General features: G+C 48.5%; 1 protein-coding gene across 4 annotated transcripts in view; it reads left to right on the top strand.

Annotated features, from left to right (window-relative positions):
• Positions 1-19,249, top strand: part of GRB10 (growth factor receptor bound protein 10) — a 127,392-nt gene that overhangs the window by 28,474 nt on the left and 79,669 nt on the right. For 2 of the 4 annotated variants that reach the window (XR_016021011.1, XM_074341040.2), the window contains exons 2-3: positions 16,438-16,547; positions 17,425-17,520. Coding sequence is in view for 3 of the 4 variants with exons in the window: in XM_074341040.2 (XP_074197141.1) it covers positions 17,470-17,520 (51 nt within the window). In the remaining variant the exon portion in view is untranslated. Of the gene's footprint in view, positions 1-16,437; positions 16,552-17,424; positions 17,521-19,249 lie in introns of all 4 variants that reach the window. The other 2 variants (XM_074341041.2, XM_074341042.2) reach the window with 2 other exon arrangements.

Below are 19,249 nucleotides of genomic sequence, written 5' to 3'. Positions count from 1 at the left end.
TCGGCTGGGCACCAGGACAGCCCTTGCACTCCTTCTGTGTTCACTGCATCTCTCCAGCCCTGTTTGTTCCGGGGTCTTAGGGGGGAGAGAGAGAAGGGTACAAATGGCCTTAATTGTCTGATTTCCTCTTCTCCCACTCAAATGTCTAAGCAGCCTCTGAGCATTTCCCTCAAGGCCTGTGGGCCCTCTGCAACCACAGCTCAGCTCTCCTGTGCCCCAGTGTTTGGCTAACTTGGGTGTACCCCCTGCAGTAGCCCCTTGGTGGGCTCAGCCTGCGGGGGGTGGGGGTGCTGTCGTGCCTGCGCAGGCAGAGGCGGCATGCCCCCAGCCATCTGCATTCTGGTCTGGAGGGAGCAGGGTAGGACTGATGAGGAAGGCACTGTCCGAGGCAGTGGCCCAGGCTCCAGGACGCAGGCGTGGTGTCCTGCAGGTCAGAGGCCCAACACCTAGTTAATTCTCCCTGCAGCCGGTCAGCCATATTGAGGCCACACTGTCGTGCACCCCAAGTCCACACTGCTTTACCGATTTTACTCACACTGTTAATGGTGAAAATGATTCTTTGGAGCACAGTGGACTTCCCTTTCTCCTCCTATAGCCCAGACTGTGGTCCTGGAGGGCCCTTCCTTCTGGTCAGTGCTGAGTTATCTTGGGACCCTGGGGATCGGTGCAGGCTGTAGTGAAGGTCCAGGCAGGTCATCTAAGGTGTCTGCTGTCTTTGTTCCCTTTTCAAGTGGCCAGCAGGATCAGACTGAGAACTCGTGTGTGTTGGTGATGTGAAAGCGTGGGTCTTCTGGCATTGACAGTGGGCGTCACTTGACATCACAAATGTCGGGGAGGAGGCCTGGAGCTTGAGTGTCATGGTCTATATGTTCCTGTCCACTGCTGGTTACTGACAGCGATGGCTAGTGACCTCTAGCCCTTCTGGAGTTCTTACCCCAAGGATGCCTCTTGCTGGGTCAACATGCTTGTGATCATGGAGCAGGCCATACAACAGAATGGCCCTGAGATGGAGGAAGAGGGACATGGGGACCGTCACAGCTTCCATGTGTGAACCTGCTTGGGGGAAACGAGGACAGATGCAGTAGGGAAGTCTAGTGTGTGTGTGTGTCTTTGGTCCTCATGCAGTGTTATAGCTCCTTTAGCCTTCCACACAAGTTTTGAGTATGGACAATAAGAACAGCATCTCCCAACATGTTACTTATGGCCATCTTTGAAGTTTTGCAAAGAACGCTCTGCCTTGGTACCTCCTGGTACCAAAGGGCCCCCCAGGTAGCAGAGGGCACTCGTTTTTGGTGCTTCCCCATGGAGAGCTGCCGAGGGCTTCTGTGTGTTTCTCCATGGGATCTGTAGGCCTCACATTCCAACTGTCTCCAAGAACTAGATTTTCCTTTTTTCTTTCCGAGAGCGGGGGCAGCCTGGTGACAGTATTGCTGAGGGAGAAGCAGGATCAACAGGCTGTTACAATTCATGCTAAGTTGAAAGGAGGATTAATTTTTTTTAAGTTACAGTCTCAATTAAGGGAAGATGAAGGAATGTAATAACATGCGATGAGATTTATGATAAGAAGGACAAACTCTGATTGAATAGCTCCATTTAAGGCATTTCATGCTTTCAGAAATAACAGCCATGAGCCTAAAGACGGGGTGGGGGAGCGGAGGGGGTGACATTTCAGAGGTGCTGTTTGCTTTGTACTGTCAAGGGTTATTTTGACCAGTTCCTTCATAGATAAATGAGTGGACGTCCAAGGGTCCAGAGGGTACATGATGGATGTGAACAACTTCATTGGGAGATTATTACTTTCTTAGTCATTGGAGTTCTTAGAGCCGATGGGGGAAATGACTGCTTTGAAAATGACAGATCCTGCAAATTATGCAAACTTCAGGGAAAAAACCAGGTTCCCACTGCTTATTCCTGTCGTCTCTGATAACGGAGGACTAGTGTGGCCGGAGTATATATAAATCTACTTTTTCTGGAAACAAAACAATTTAAAATCCCAGTTTATTATTATACAATAAAGAATTTTATAAGTTTTTACAAAATAGATTAAAGTGTTTGCGAACATCTAGAACTTTGGAGTTTGAAGAATTTTTAGCGTCATCTATCTAGTTGAGTATAGACCCATTAAACCTATTTTTCGTGAGAAAACACGAGGGTTTTTTGTTTGTTGGTTTGTTTGTTTTAAAGTTGAATGGAGCATCTGTTTGTAAAGTAGGAGTGCTGAATCCCCATGATGTGAGGGGCATGCCCTCGTACCTTTTCCCCTTTGGGGGAGGGTCTCGCCTGGTCAGAGTTGTTCTTTATTCCACTTCAGAGTCTGTACGGCCGTTTTGCCCTGACCCACTGAGGATGGGAGGGGTGACATGTATTCATCTTGTTTTCTGTCCATTGTGTACCAACAGTTAGCTCACATCTTATCAGGGGAACCCTCCAGAAGAGAAGTTGTCCTATAACATTCAGGCTTAGGTTGTTTCTCGACTGGACAGATTTTCACTGGAGTAAATATAGGCTTTGTTGTAAAACAGCTAGAAATTGTATGGGGACACAGTGAGTGACCTGAGAGCCTTCAAATGGATTTGAAGCGTTTCGAGAAAAATGTAGAGGGTGGGAGTGTGCTGGGCGGTGGGGGTCACAGCCGCTCGTGTCAGGCTGTGTGTCCTGAGCTTCGCTGTCTCAGCCAGCCCGCGGTGACTGCAGTGAGCAGGGACCTGGATGCTGTGTTTGAGCCCGGCCTTGGTTCTGGCTCTTCACCAGGAAACGGGACTCCGAGCAGAAGGCTGGCGCCCGTTCCTGACATTCCTTTCAAGCCCACGGAAACAGAAAGGACTCCATGGAAAAATCAGTGGGTTTTATGCGAAGCCTAATGGTTTTATTTTCCTTCACTGCTTCCTTGAGCCTTTACTCTAGTGAAGCAGCAGAAGTGGAATGAAGCACTTTGAAACATGGCTTTACTTTCCCTGAGGCTCTCTGGCTCTCTCTCCACCGCCCCCTCCTCCCTGGTCCCTCCCCTTCCGCCCCTGTGTCCTCTGCCTCCTGTGTCCCCCACCCCCAGCTTCTCCCCCTCCCCTTCTCCCCTTCAGAGGCTGGTGGGTGGAGAACCAATTTTCAGGAGTTGCTCAAACTCTGAGAGAGGTGGGGGTCCCGGGGCCTGTGAGCAGCATGGTGGGGCCTCGGTTGGAAAGATCCTCGGGCTGCTCTGTTGAGAAAGCTGCAGCCTGAAAACTGCGGAGCAAAGCCATGTGCCCAGACCAGACGCAGCCTGGGGAGCAGTGGTTGAAGTCTGGATCCGTTGGGTGGGCGCAGGGGAGACAGAGTGGGTCACGGCGGACAGCACGGTCGGCCTGAGCAAGTCGACACAGGGGCCTTCCACGTGCTGAGATGGAGAAGCGGCAGGGGGCGAAGGCAGCCAAGCTGCGGTGGCCATAGGAGCTGGGCATGTGCTCCCGGATTCAGGGCTGAGGCCGGGGGGCAGATGGGACAGGCAGCAGGTAGCTTTCAATGTCTGTGTGATGAAGGGGAATGAGCAGGCCAGCGAGCGAGGGAGGGGACCGCCTGGAGAAGCGGGTGCTGGGACCCCGATACTTAGGGGTCTTGGAATTGGGGAGATACCTGTGCCGGATACTGAGAAGGGGGCCCAGTGAGGGAGAGAGCAAGCAAGTGGGGGTAGCCTCCTGGCGGTCCCTGGAAAAACACTCTGTGCAATGGCGTTCTTTTCGGGGACTGGATTCCGAGCCCCTCTGACATGCACGGTGGATTTTGAAGTCTGCTTCTCAGTCCTTTGCAGCCGCAGAAGCAAGGCTGGCTCTTCTCACCTGCGGTTTATAGGAGCCAGATGCTGTGAGAGCCAGAAATGGGGACGTGCTTTGAGGACGTCACCAACGAGCAGGGCCCGCTTGTGGAAGGTACAGCAGCACCGGTTCTCCTCAGACGCAGCGACTGTGTCACTACGTTTGGGTGGTAACTCCTGCACCGGGCACAAAGTTAACAGGCCCAAAGGGTCTTCAGTGAAAAGCAGTCTCCTGGCCCCTGGGCCCCCGAGGCAGCCCTGCTTCAGATCCTTCCTCTCCTCCCCCACTCTCCAGTGGGACGGGCCGCTGCCCACGTCTGTGTCTCCTCCCTTAGCGCTTGGCCCCTCACCCCCGTGTACCTCGGGCCCCTGCATAGAGAGCCCTTGTTTGGGCTGCTACAGGATGCTTTGTCGTCCAAGGAGCCTGTATTTTCAGGCTGTCAGGTTGTCTGCAGCGCTGTGTGCAGCTCCACAGGAAGCAGCCAGCGTGCTCATTAACCTGATCACTGCATCCTGTCACAGCCCTGGGGCCTGGCACCCACGACCCCTTCTCTGAAGCACCAGGGACCCGCGATTCTTGCAGCTCTGGCACTGGACCTGGGGCTGTCGGGATGGAAGGGGACTCCGAGAATCCATGCAAAGACTGAGGCGAATATCCAATGCCACTGTCTCCCGTTTTTTGTGATCTCAGTCCGAGGTCTGGGGAGTGTCCTTTAGAGACACCTCCTTGGTGCTTTTTCCCAGTCGATGTCCATCAGTGAGCTGGGTTTTCCTGTCGTGACCGGTGCTTTCCGTTTAGGTGGGGGTTGGAAGGGCCCTGGAGTGCATCTGTTTTATAAAGTGTTTAAATCCAGGGGCTGTGCTCCAGTGTCCTCCATCTCACTGACCAAGTGGGAACCGGTGTCCCAGCAATTTCAGCTCTCATTTGTAAGCAGTGACGACAAATGCCAGCGCTGTGCTTTGCGTTGGTAGCATTCACTCCCTCCCACGTGAAGACGGCTTGAGGGGCGGTAGTTCGTCCTGGGCCGTGTGGGTGGCATCGTGGCAACCTCTCCCTTTTTGACTTAATTGGCACAGTCTCTTACTTTTTGTTTCTTTTTATAGTTTGGATGTACAAAGCCCTACCCCTTGGAAGGCACCCAGAGGCATTTGTAATTATTCATAAAACTCAAGAATCGAGGATTATCACATCATGAGACCGGTCGCGAAAACAGAACTTTCATGAATTAAAAAACGTCTATCAGGGAAAATAAGTTCTTTTAAAAAGACCCCAAGTTTAGGTCTATGGGAAGGTAATCCACATTTTAAATTTCGAATTATAATGTTTTCCTTCTTCCTCCAGTGTCGCCTGGTCACATATGGGTAGGACGTTCTCATCCGCACAGCACCTGACCCTTTCTTTTCTCTGGCTCCAGCCTGCCGGCCGCTCTGGCTCCATTCTGCTCCCCTGTCTGGGAGGTCCTGGGTTTGCCGTGTGACCCGGGGCAGGTTGTGCAACAGCTCAGAGCCTGCGTCCTTCTTTGTGATATTGGGACAGTCACGCTCACAGGTTTCAAAGTTGTCTAGGGTTCGGTGCTTGAATGAGGGATTTGTCTTGTCTCCTGCACACGATTGCTTATCCTGAGAGGGGTCTCTTTACTGCATCTGCGGATATGGAACGCGCTCCGGGTGACGTCCGTGCGGAGCCCCTGGGCCTGTGTGCAGGACCAAAGGCCAGTGTTGTTTACCCTGCTGATGCCTTTATGATGGGGGACGTGCAGCCACTCTGCCTGTGTGTGGGGAGCCTCGGCTGTTTTCTGCGGCCGTCCTTGCTCAGGTGTGTTTACTGACTTTGTCCGGCGATGCTTATCTCAAGTGAGTTGGGTCATTCCTTCCAGGGGCCTCAGGAACCGATTAGCATTCCAATCCTTTGCTGACGCATGCCCTCCGTGCCTGCACACTGACCACGGCGGAAGTGCAGGCCCAGCTCTCAGGCCACAGCGCCCGCGTGGTCAGGGGAGCTAGAAATGGAAGATGCATGTACCATTGGCCTCCCCTGGGTCCCACAGACCGAGTCCTGTTCCCGGGAGCTGCCCCGTAGCTCAGGGCCTGGGCTCTGGGTCTGTGCAGAGCCGAGCTCAAGGACCGACTGCACAACTGGCCGGCATAGCGACCACAGGCGAGTCCCTTCCGCTCTCAGTGTCCAGACCCTGCGTGGGGACAGTGACCGTGTTCCACGTGGGTTGTTGAGAGGAGTGGATGCTTCACACAGATGAATAAACAAATAGACAAGGAGTGTGGCCGTCATGATGTTGAAGTCCGCTGTTGATACTTGAATAGAATATTCCAGACAAATCTCTCAGAAAATACTGAGAATGTGAAAAGCAGAGGTCAAATGCAGACGCTTGTGCCTAAACACACGCAGTTTGAATGGTGAGGTCACTCTTGGCTGCAGGTAATTGACAGTGACGTCCCTGCACCTTCTCCCCTTCTGCAGAGGCCTGTGGAGAAAGGATGAGGTGGCGTTCTGAAAGGGATTCTTTTATCTGCACGCAGGAAGAGGAATGGATTTCTAACCGGCAGCAAGCACGCCAGCTGCAGCCTGCAGGGTGGAACTGAGGGCTGCCATTTGAGGAGCTGATGGCTTTCTTACTTCAGACGGCTTAGGGGTTGTAGGTTCCCCTTCCCCAGCCCCCAGAAAGTGAGGCATGATTCTTCAAAACTTTATTGTAGTTTTCTCCCATTTTTCCTCATAAAAAGGAATAATAATTATAATGAAAAGAGATGAGAGCAGTGGTTCTCAGCTTTGGAAACACCTGAGGAGCTGCAGAGCCCCAAACACTCTTTTTGAGATTTTATTTTCTCTGGTCTGGGGTGCAGCCCCGGGCACCTGGAGTTTTAACCTCTCCCCACCTCCCACCGGATATGCAGCCCGGTGGTTGGGACGAGGTCAGCAAGGTTCTCACGGGTCAGTGTATGGTAGAACCGCCCCCCCCCCCCCGGGCTCCTACAGCACCCCCTGCATTGCAGACCCACCCCAGAGTTCCTGAGTTAGCCGGTCAGGGTCTGAGCTGCAGAGCTGATATTTCAGTGTGGTCCCAGCTGCTTTCTGTCCAGGGACCAAACAGCAGGGCTGGAGGGTTCTGGTCACAGCCTGGACTTCTGGACTGACTGTCACCTCCTCAGGCCCCCCATCACAGCTCTGGGACCTTGACTGATGCACTCCATTTTCCTCTTGTAAACATGGGGGCTGAAACCACATACGTGTGTGTGTGTGTGTGTGTGTGTGTGTGTGTGTGTCTGTTTACACACACACACACACACACACACACAATGTGCACAAGTCCTACCAAGGACTTGGAAATCAATTTTTTCCCCCTTAAAATAATTGATAGTAAGAGCATCTGAGTCCCTGGGTTCCTTTTTGTTGGGGGAGTTGAAGGAGGGTGGGTTTTATGCAATTTCATCTCCAATGTTTTCTCACTTAAGGGTTTTTGTTTGTTTGTTTGTTTGTTTTAGTTTATTCTGATTTGGGTATATATCTTTAATAAAATTTATAATTTCATTCAAGTTACCAAATTTATTTATGATTGTCCATAAAATGACTATACAATTAAAGAAATCATTATATTCCTCTTCTTTTGTTAAATTTTTATATATTGGTGGGTTTTTACTTGTAAGAGATTTGTCTTTCAGTCATCTTTCTTGGATTTTCATCAATTCTGTTATGTTTTGCTTTCTGATTTGTTTTCGACCAGATTTCCTTCCTTCTGGTTGAAGGATGGATTTGCCCTACTCATTTAAGTTCTTCTTTCTTTTGTAGGTGGTGCAAAGGTCATGCATTAGTTTTCCTTCTGTTGTTTCTCTTCCTTCCTTCTGTCTGTCTTGACATGTGATGCTGTTCATTGTCCTAATTGTCCAGAGATGACTCTTGTATTAATTTCCTCCTTGGACCAATTATTTAGGCCAGAGCTTGTTTTTAATTTTCAAGTGGCTAAGTTCTCGTTTTTTATGCACACGTTCCTAATTTCTAGTTGTGTTGTGTTTGGTTCTAGCACGGGGCCTGTTGGCACGGGGCCTGCTGGTATGGTGGCTGGCTGTCCCTGTGTCAGCCTGGGCCTGTGGCGTCTGCTCTGTGTCTTCACGCCGGCTGGCAGAAGGAGGCCTGGCCCCTGCAGGTGTTTCTGTGGCTCCAGAGATCTTTAGGTGTTAGCAAAATGTACTGATACTCTCTGTGGCTGAGAATTTTATAAAGCAGTAATTTCAAATATTGTAAATACTTGCCAGTGAGAACTTTTCATAAATGCCCATGTCTACAGTCTCATCAGGCGTAGTATTATGCACTGTTTTTACCTCACTTTGAGTCCTTCCTTTGCCGTAAGTGATCAACAGAAGTCTCCAACGACAGTTTTTCTCAGTTTCTCCTTGGAGGTCTTAGCATTTCTGTGTGTTCATTTACTTTTGTGTAAAAGTTTTATTGAAGTAGGATGTTCATTCTTATCATTTAAGATTCGTTTATATTGTTGCTTTGTTATTTGGAGGATAAAGAGCTACTGCTATTTTCGTTCTTCACTGATTACATTTTTATCAATGGGTTTCGCTTTAAAAGTGTGGACGTGTGTCTTTGTCCTAGATGATGCTTGACTGTCACTGCCACTCCTTTGGCCTTGGTTTCTGTGCTGTTCTTAGATCTTTGCCCATTCTGTCTCTACCCTGTTTCTAGCTGTCCTTTGAAAGCTTTTCTTTTTCAGTTTGCTTTGGGTATTTTTTTCCCATTGGAATATTTCTGAATATTATTTTGAACAGAAGGGAACTGGACAGTTGACATCCATTGCCACATGTCATCAACCTCTGAATCAATTGTTTCTGTTTAGGACGCTCCATCCTCTGTCTGTTTTCCATTTTCCCTTTGCTGTTTAAAGCAGTATTAATTTCTTTTTTAGCCTTTTATTATGATTTAGAATGCAAATATCTGTTTTAAATTCTACAAGTGATTATGTTAATGTATCATGAAATTTGCTCAATTATATTTTTCCTAATAAGGAGCAGGTCTTCTGTCTTTTATGGAAGGTACCACTTTTTTTATTTTAAAATCCTGCAATGATTTATTTGAAGACTCGAAACTTTTCTGTTTTATGTTAATTTTTGATGCTTTATCTTTTTTAAAAAAATTAATATTTTTTAGTTACATTGAAATATAGTTGACATACAGCACTGTATTAAGGTGTACAGCATAATGACACATATTATGACATGATGACCACAATATTTAATCTTTAAACGAAATTTTATTATTTAACTTGTCCATCAACAATGGCACTAGTTAAGCCTCGTTTGTTTGCAGATCCCTCTTGAGTTCCTCCTGTGTGCTCTTCTGGGTGTAGCAGGGAACAAGGCCAACTTCTTGAGCAAGAAGGGTTTAGCCCATCTAACACGTGCAGTAAGGTTGGTGTCAGAGACGACAGGGCGATGAGCGTGCAGTGTGTGCTGGAGGGTTGGGGCGGCAGGCGGTGGCTGTCATCTGAATGTCTGGGGGAAGAGAGGAGAGAGTGGGAAACAGACGTTCTAGAGACTCCAAAGTAAATTTCCTAAGGAGATGGAGTTGCTTTTGTAGTTGTGTTTGCAAGCAGCATGAAATACACATTTTGGATTTCTGGTTCAATAAAAATAGAAAGTGTCCATTTAGCACAGTTTGTGACTCGGGGGGTTCTGGAAGTGGCTGGTTGCCTTAAGCAGAGCAGCTGCGTTTTTCTAGGAGTGAGTCAAAGGAGGAGGTGGGTACAAATGCTCAGGTGTATGCCAGGTCTGGAGCAGCCCGCTGACCCTCCGCCAGGAAGGACGGGAGTTCGGCAGGCGAGGGCGAGTGGGGTGGCAGTGTCCCGGCCAGTGGCAGCAGTCTGTGCCCTGGAGGGTGTGTGGGTGTGCAGAGAACAGCTGGTGAGCTTGGAGGTGGGGAGCTGACCACACACCCAAACCTGACCTTATTCTCAAGTGTGGGTTGCTACCTATTGCCACGCCTTGAAATCAAGTGATTAGGTCATGAAAAGTGTGTTTTATTAAGGAAATGGCACAGAAGAGGAACCATGAGTGTGAATTGCAGGGTGCGTAGCACGCACTGAGCCCCTTGTCCATTATAAAGGGTCAGGAGCATCATGGGACGAAGACGAACGCGGGGACCCGCCCATGCGCTGGCCAGCATCCCAGTTCATGTTTCTAGAATACAGAGTCATCCTGATGGGACAGGGAACCGGGACAGTTTAATCGACTGTAAACATAACCAGAGCTGGTGGCGCTACGACAGGCGTATGAATGTCACCTGCTGCCTGGCACAGTCTCCGGCATTTCAGTTAGGAACGCCCAGTGTGCTGTTCAGAAAAAGTGTCACCTACTGTAACATTTTTTAAGTTTATGACAATTGTATCATTTTAGCTTGACTGGTACAAATTGCCCTTAAAATGGAGAAAAATAAATAAACATGAAATGAAAAGAACAAAGACACGTGCAAGTTCAGTTGCTGGATCCAGAAGTGTAAATATTGACATTGTTAAGAAAAATGTTGACTCTAGAATCAGCAAACTTTTGACTTTGCTTGGATTATTTTTTCTGCACTATAGTCTCTTAAGGAAAAAAGTGCCAACTGTGGTGAAAATTATTTAAATTTTTATCGTAAGTTCAAAACTCAATTAAAACGGTCAGACTCCATTACATTCTTTATAACGGCATTCTTGCAAAGGCATACTTAACTTTCACAGTCTAAAGGACGTGGGAGAGCAACACAGAACGCTGAATGTGTCAATGAGCTCCTTTAATCAAAGGAAGAAAAAGGACAAATTGACACGGTTTCGCTGTCATTCTACAACGGTTAACGAGGAAGTCTTTTATCATTAGAGCTTTGAAGCTTCGCTGTATCCACCTGCTTATGAAACTCTTCCTCAGTATCTGTGTGGGGCACATCATTGTTTGAGAAATTAGCTGATGATTTAGAAACGAATCTCTTTGGAGTAGCACAGTCTGCCATCAAATCTGTACCATGGAGGACGCTTAGAACTACTGAGGCTTGTTGTCCAGGGCCGGTGTGGGTATTTCCGTCTCCAGGAGAGCACAGATAATGGCAGTGCCTGTCGCTCTGCCAGCTGTGGGTGGCCAGACCATGAACGGAGGGCTTGTGATATGAGTTCCGTCTCACCTCCCAGACACCTGGGTCACATAGTCACAGGACTGAGACAGGGCCAGGCTGGTCCAGATAAATCGAAATGGAAAATGTGTAAACAAGTTCCAAGCAATTATGATGGTGTTCTTTGAAGAAAAATAAGTTTGTACGGAAGCGATATCTGGGACCACTGCTGTATACATCTCCAAGCTTTCGTAGCCTAAGAACTTCTGTTGAATCTCATGGTGGTATTAAAGAATTTAGTGAAAGTTGATTTTATTCAAGGAAGTTCACTGAATAGCCAACTATTTGTTTGTTTTTGTTTTTTTAGCATAAAATAAACAAAATACGAAATTTACCATTTTTCAAGTTTAACCATTTTTAAGTATACAATTCAGTGAAGTTAAGTACATTTACAGTGTTGTGTGACTGCTGCCATTTCTGGAATTTTTTCATCATCCCCAAAAGAAATTCTGTACACATTAAACAACCCCTCCGCACCCCAGCCTCTGGTAACTTCTATCCCTCTTTTTGTCTCTATAAATTCTCCTCTTCTAGGTACCTCATGTAAGTGAGAGCACATTTGTCCCTTTGTGACTCATTGCACTTAGAATGGTGCCTTTAAGCGTCATCCATATTGTAGCGTCTATCAAAGTTTCATGATTTTCAGGACTGAGTAATGTTCATTGTACGTGTGTACTAATTTTGCTTATTTATTCATCTGTCAGTGGTCACGTGAGTTGCTGTCCCCTTTTGGCTGTTGTGAATAATGCTGCTACGGACATGAGTGGACAAGTGTTTGAGTCCCTGCTTTTGATTCTTTTGGGTATATGCCTAGACATGGAATTGCTGGAACATATGTTAATTCTATGTTGACTTTTTAAGGAGTTGTCATAGTGTTTCCACAGAGGCTGCACCATTTTACATTCTCACTGGTGGTGCACAAGGGTTCCCATTTCTCCACATCCCCACCGATACGTGTTGTTTTTCGTGATCCCTCACTGTGGTTTGGTTTGCATTTCCCTAATGACCAGTGACGCTGAGCATCTTGCCGTGTGCCTGTTATTTCTGGAGAAATGTGTAGTCAAAACATTTGCCCAGTTTGGGATTTTGTTGTGGTTGTTGTTACCGTTGTCATTGGGCTGCAGGAGTTCTTTATGTATTCTGGGTATTAATCCCTTATCAGGTATAGGATTTGCAACTGTTTTGTACCTTCCTGTGAGTAATCTTTTTACTTTCTTCATAGTCTTGTTTGAGGCACAAAAATTTTTAACTTCGGTGAAGTCCAATTTATCTTTTCTTTTTTCTTTTTCCTTTGTTGCTCGTGTCTTCGGTGTCATGTTCTAGAAATCATTGTACACTCCACTGCCATGACATTTTTTTTTTTTCCTATGTGTGCTTCCAAGAGTTTTGCAGCTTTAGCTCCTGCATTTAGATGTTTGATTCATTTTAAATTCATTTTTGTGTGTAGTCTGAGGTAAATGCCCAACTTCATTATACTGTATGTACATATCCAGTTTTCCCAGAACCATTTGTTGAAAGACTGTCCTTTTTCCATTCAGTGGTCTTGGCGTCCTTGTTGAAAATCAATCCGCCGTGTATGAGGATTTATTTCTGGGCTCTCACTGGCCTACGTGTCTGATTTATTACCAGAGCTCTGGAGCAAGTTTTGAAGTCAGGAAGTGTGTGTCCTTCAACTTCATTCTTCTTTTTCAAAATCCTTTTGGCTATTTGGGACCCATGAGAACCCATATGAATTTTAGAAAGGCTTTTATCTATTTCTGCAACAGACACTGGTGGGGCTTTGATTAGAACTGCATTGCATTGAATCTGTACATGGCTTTGGGTAGTTTTGTCATTGTAACATATTAAGTCTTCCAACCTGTGGAACAGGAGGTTTTGCCGATTTTTATCTTTCGTATATTCTTATAACAGCATTTTGTAGTGTTCCGTGCACAAGTCTTTCACCTCCTTGGTTGTTTTTAATTATTTTATTATTTTTGATGCTATTTTAAGTGGAGTTGTTTTTTTTTGTTTTTTTTTTTAAATTTCCTGTTCAGGTTTTTCATCATCAGTGTATAGAAACACAACTGATTTTTGTGTGTTGACTTTGTATCCTATAACTTTGCTGAATTTATTCATTAGCTCTAATTGTGTCTCTGTGTGTAATTTTTAGACTTTTCTACAGATAAAACACATTATCTGTGAACAAATACAATTTGAAGTCTTCCTTTCCAATTTGAAGGCTTTTTATTATTTTTTCTTGCCTGATTGATCTGGCTAGAGCTTCCAATAATAAAAGTTGTTGAATAGAAGTGTCAAAAGCAAGCATCCTTGCCTTAAGGGGAAAGCTTTCCATCTTTCACCAGGGAGTATGATGTTAGCTTGGCGTTTGATGCATTTTATTAGAGACCAGACTTAACCCAGTCCTCCTGCTGTGTCTGACTGTAGTTTACTTGTCCCAAAGGAACCTGCTCAGCAGAGCTCTGAGACGTGTATTTTTCTGGCTAAGAAGCAATCTCATTTGGCAAATACTTTCAAAGGTGATGTTTAAGTAATGAAATTGGCATACTTAATTGGTATTTTCAGTACTCTCAACACCCATCGCATTTGAAACTTCAGGGGGAAAATAACAATATGTTTCCATATATTGAACACATCCAAGAGTTCCAGAGGGCAAGCAGTAGGCTCAGAGTGAGGCAGCGAGAGAGTGGGACGTGATGGCCGAAAGGAGCATGGAGCAGGGCTGTCCCGTGGTCGGGTGCAGAAAGGGTCCTACGGGACCAGGAGGAACTGTTCTGTTTGACATTAAGGGGGAGCCAGCAGACACCAACCCCTCCCCCAGGCCCTCAGGGATGTGGGTGAAGGGGGAAAGCACGACTGTACTTAGAAGGTGGAAGGATGTTTGGAAAGGCTGGAAGGTGGTGCGTGGAGAGCCATCAGATACACGTGGCAGTGGGGAGGTCTCTGAGAGGCGTCATGGTGTGGCCCTGGGATCTGGCAGCAGTTGGTTGGGTGGGCGGATCGCTCAGGGTTCTCCAGTGCAGCAGAGCCTGTATGTGTATACATAAAGAGGTTTATTGTAAGGAATTGGCTCACGCGACTGTGGGGGCTGGCAAGTGAAATCCGCAGGGCAGGCCGGCAGCCTGGGAACTCAGGCAGGAGTTTGCTGTAGTCTAAGGCAGAACTCTTTCTTCTCCGGGAAACCGAGTCTCTGCTCTCTAGGCCTTCGTCTGATTGGATGAGGCCCACCACTGTCGGGAGGGAAATGGCTTTTGCATACAGTCAGGTGATTGCAGTTCTTAACCACTTCTGTGAAATACCTTCCGAGCAACCCCCAGCTTGATGTTTGGTGAGGTGGCTGGCTGCAGAGCCAGGACAAGTCCACACACGACACTGACTCTCACGGGGCAAGGTTGACTTACAGGCCGGAGAATTTGGAAGGCCTGGGGGCTTGCAGGAAGCTGGAGGGAGGTTACCAGCCACAGCCCTGTCCTGAGTTAGGGAAGGGGGAGTTCCGGCCTGGGGCCCTCCACCCCCTTGTGAGCACCTCCACTGCACATCGCTGGGCCTTCTCAGCCCAGCACCCTGTTGTGGGTTGTTTTCGTTTTTATGGTGGTAATTTAAAGGATCCTAGAGAGACGCTTGCAGAAAACATAATTAGTTGGTGGTAAATGTTACAGATTTACGATACTTCTATTCCTTTTAGCTACACCAGCAGTTTAGCAGTGTTTTAATATTTGGGTCTGTTTTAGTTTTCTAGGACCACCATAACAAAGTACCCCAGAGTGGGGGGCTCAAACAACATTGATTCTCCCCCAATTCTAGAGGCCAGAAGTCTGAGACTGAGGTGTTGGCAGGGTCCTCGAGGCCTCTCCTGGTGTGGCTGGCCGTCTCTTCCCTGTGTCACCACATGGTTTTCCTCTGTGTGTGTCTGTCCTAAAATCTTCTTACGTTGGATTAGGGCCCAACGAACACCTCGTTTTAATGTAATTACCTCTTTAAAAGACCCTGCCTCCAAATACAGCCAAATTCTGAGGTACTAGGCGTTAGGGTTTCAGCAAATGAATGTTTTACTTTTGGGGGTTGGGGGAAGAACATGGCTCTGCCCATAACTGGGTCTTATCTTGATTTTTTATTTTTATTTTATTTTTTTTGCTATTTTGTTCGTGGAATTAATATCTCTAATTTTATGTCTCCCTCAGTCTTTCATTTTTCCTCTGGGAGGCTTTTATTTCTGAATTCTAAAAATATCACACTGTAACCAGACTTTGCTAAAGACATCTGAAATGCGAGGAGCCCTGTCCCGTGGCAATTTCTGGTCTTTTTCAGGTCGGAAACCTGGGTTTCCTTTGCACTGACCTTTGTTCTCTGCGTCCAGAGTTATGTTCTGGCCTTGTGTTACAGTTTTACCACTATATTTCAGTCATTCTCTTCATGGGCTATTTTCAGTGTTCCTGGAATTTCTCCCCCGTGGATGTAGTTTTCTGCCATTTGGATACTCCCAATGGACAGTTCATTTTGTCTTGGGCCGTTTCTTCCCTGTATTTTTCCTGCTACTCTCCTTTTCCCTGTGTTGCTTTTCCTTCATTGAGAGAAACAATCCACTTTCTTAATCTTTCTTATTGTTTTCATAGTAAAAGTACTTCAGGAAATAAACCCTCCACACCCCGGTGAAAAGAATAGGACACAGACCCCATGCCCTCATAGTGGTGGTTCTTCTTACCACTTACTGTCCTCGCTCCTCTTAAACGCAGTCTCAGAGGTGACCATGCCCCCCCCCCACCTAGGGGCCCCCACCTGTCCCTGGGCCTGTACTGAGGGGAGTGTGGAGTGTGGGAGGTGCCACCGAGGCCGCCCCTGTACATGGTGGGGGCGGCCCCTGTACTCCTCTTGGAGCTGTTTTGTCTCCTCCCTGAGGACCGGCGGAGCCCCCATTGTGAAAGCTGCCCTGTGTGGATCGGGTGTGGGGACCCAGTAAGCTGGGCAGTGGCTCTTTGTCAGCGGTTACGGAAAGTCAGGCTTGGCGGGGGCGCCGAGAGCCTCTGCTCCCAGTGAACTCACAGCTTATTTAGGGGGTGTGAGACCAAGAAGGAGGATTTACAACTCGGTGTGGCAGATGGAATGATGGATGGAAGCCCACCATGTGGCCCAGAGCCCAGAGGGGACACTGACTGAGCCCTCTTGGGTGGTAGTGGTTGATGAGGGGCAGTCTGCGGGGGCTTCCCGGAGGAGGTGATCTCCAAGCTCAGCCCTAAACGGTAGTAAGTGATAGCTAGTGTCAGAGCTAGGACAACACCTATAGGTACAGAGGCCTGAGAAAGCCTCATGTGGCAGGAATTGCAGCTTGTTCAGGGTCTCTGAGCCAGAGAGGAGACGAGGGTCCCCAGAACCTCTGGGATTATGACAGAGAATGATAGTTGCCGCTGCTTCTGAAAATGTGTTTAATCTCCAGTGGTTTCTGGGTGAGAATAATAGTATTGAGGGTCTTTTGACGTGACCTCTGGTTCCTCTCTCTTCCCAGAATCCACCAGCTGCATCCGAAGTGTGAGTCGTCGCAGCCGTCTGTCCTCACAGGAGTGAAACCCTGCTTTGTAAGAGTTAGCAGGGGAGACGCCGCCTTGAGTTCACTTTGTAGGTATTCTCCTGTGTGTTAGTAACCTGGCAGAGCACTGTGTTACGTGCTGAGGCCAAGGGTGGTCCCTCCCCAGCCCATGCCACACTGTTGATCGTCCCCTTGGTGCCGACGTGTCAGCAAGGCGGGGCCTTCTCAGACGAGTCCACTTGGAACGTTCACGACTGCTTTGTATGCATCAGGCATGTGCTTTGTGCCAGATTGAAAAAAAAAAAAAGAAAAAAGAAAAACAGAAAGACAGGATCTCTGTTTCCTGCTTGTCGGGAGTTCATTGTGGGAGCTGGATGTGCCTTGTAATGTCGGGGGTGGTGCGTCAGCTCACGGCGGAGTGGGAAAGTGTCACGTGAATACTGTTCTTGAAGGTTGCAGTTAGAAAACGTGCCCTGCGGGGAGAGCGTTGAATCACTGTCATGGTTTGCTGCCCACTGAAAACTGGCCAATAGAGCCGGCTTTTATGCAGGTGGTACCAACAGGACCCCGACGACACATGCTGACCCACTCAGTGCTTTTCTGGAATTAGGCGCAATCCATATTTCCCACAGTGTGATGGAGCCCTCAGGGTGTTAATAATTGTTATGAGAAAAGGAGTCCAGAGGACGTGTGGGTTAATTCCAGCGGGTTGAGGTCACCCTGGTCCCTCTGAGTGCCCCTCTACCCCACAGACCCTGCGACCACACAGGGCTTTTCAAGATGGTACAGTTGGTGACAGTCCCCTTGTGTTAGAAGAGTCGGCAGTTGTTGCTGCTTGAGCAGACCTCCTGCCCAAACCTCCACGTGGTGTCCCAGGGCGACCCAGGGGCCAAATCGCTCCCGAGCCAATTGCGAGCCGCGTATGTTGCCTCTGGTGTGGCTTCTCACAGTCTCTCTTTATTCCAGGTGCTGCAACACAGTGCGTGTAATTTGAAGAAGCCAGAAGGCACCATGGCTTTAGCTGGCTGCCCAGATTCCTTTTTGCACCGTTCGTACTACCAGGTAGGGGCGAGCGTGGACGTCGGATTCTGGCGAGTGCTGCTGGTGGAGGGCCACGGCGCACATGTAGTTCATAACCTTGAACTGTTTCATTACTAGCAGGTCACCAGATGCTCAGCTGGGGCTGCTGGCATCCCAGTGCCGGAAAGCAGGCACGTTCCCCAGGGTCCTTGCCTTGCCTGAGGAGGCTCTCCTCATCATTCGCCTTTGACGGTGCCACCCCCTCCTACAATGTGTTCATGGTAGAGCAGACTAGCCTGCAGGGAAGCAGGCACAGCATTGTCACCTGCTGGGCCCTGAATTCCAGAGGGCGAGTTGGAATGCCGGTGAATATTGGGTTAGTCAAGTGGAGACGGAGCTTCCATAAGGCCGAGGGCGTGGGCAAGGAACAGGTTTCTTGGTGTGTGGCTTCTTGACCTCATTGTCACATGCCCCTTGTAGGTGGAGTCCTCCCCCCCACCCCCCAGAACACTTTATGGGGGAATAAGTTCATCTCCGTTCCTCCACATTCCCTCAGTCTTCTTCATGGGCTTCAGGGCAGGTTCCTTCACCTTCGGAAGCAGAGTTTCACCTTGATTGTTACCGTACAGGCAGCAGGCTCCACTTGAAGGAATGGCCCTTGAGGCTTTGGGTTTGGCAAGTGGCTCTCAGTTTGTCCTTGCCAGCCCTTCACCATCGAAAGCACACTCACCGCCTGCTGTCGGCCGCCATTTCCCAGGAGGCGTCCGTGTGCAGTCCTTCCGGGTGCTCTCCCCTTGAGCCGATTGTCACACTTCCCTGAACTTGGTTTTCCCTCCCTATATCTGCAGTCTCTCTGTAGCTGCAGTGATCAGGTTTTGCCTTGAGCATCGTGGCTGCAGAGGGACATGTTTTTAGCTTATTTTGGTGTCACAGTGAAACAAACCTTCAAAGGAAGGCTGGAGATGAGGACTGCTGCTCGTTGTCACCGTTGAATTTGAGACAAAGCCCAAATTGGCTTCGATCCAGAAAAGAGGGCTAGAACTTGAGCAGACTTGCGACGTTGACTGGGGACTCACGGGCCTGTGCAGTCGGCTCCAGGCTCTGCCCTCTGCCCTCTGCCCTCTGCAGTGGGGGATCGGGTCCTTATTCTTAAAGAAGGTGGGGTGACCACACCCCGTTGATGGTTAGAACTCTGTGCTGCACCCATTGGCTGTGGGTCCAGTGCTCCTGTGGCCGCTTAGCTTTGACCAGTTATCAGGGCCCAGAAGGCACCCCTCCCCCACCTGCTGCCTGGCACCGGGCACCATCCGTGAAGTATAGGAAAATCTTTTCCTGGGGGCGTCCCTCTGAAAGTCAGTTTGGTAGAGTCACCTTCAGCCGTAGAGACAGAGCAGACCTGAAGCGAAGGGTGACGACAGAGGCCGTCTTACTTGCCCCTCCCTCCCACTGGTGTTTTTGATTTCCTGCCGGTCTGTACAGAGATGGCAGCGCTCCAGCTAAAGCCAGCAGCTTACTTGATGGACGTGTCAGCTGTCTGTCACTGCCGCCCCAGTTGCCCAGGGCTGCTCTGCAGGACCCAGGAAGCCGTAGACAAATGGTGGGCATTCCCAGAGATAGGGTCGCCCTGAGGAAACGCTCAGTCATGCCGGTCAGTGGCTCTGGAAGACACTGTCTTGCTCTTATAAAAATCCAGCAGCCACACTTGGCAGCACTTAGCTTCGATTCCTGGAAAATTAGATGACAGTTCCAGAATTTCTCAGAAAATGGGGTG

Source organism: Rhinolophus sinicus, chromosome 4 (genome assembly GCF_057876585.1).
Source record: "Rhinolophus sinicus isolate RSI-liver-muscle chromosome 4, RSI-T2T, whole genome shotgun sequence".
Lineage (NCBI taxonomy): Eukaryota > Metazoa > Chordata > Mammalia > Chiroptera > Rhinolophidae > Rhinolophus > Rhinolophus sinicus.
This window is presented reverse-complemented; position numbering and strand designations above follow the sequence as displayed.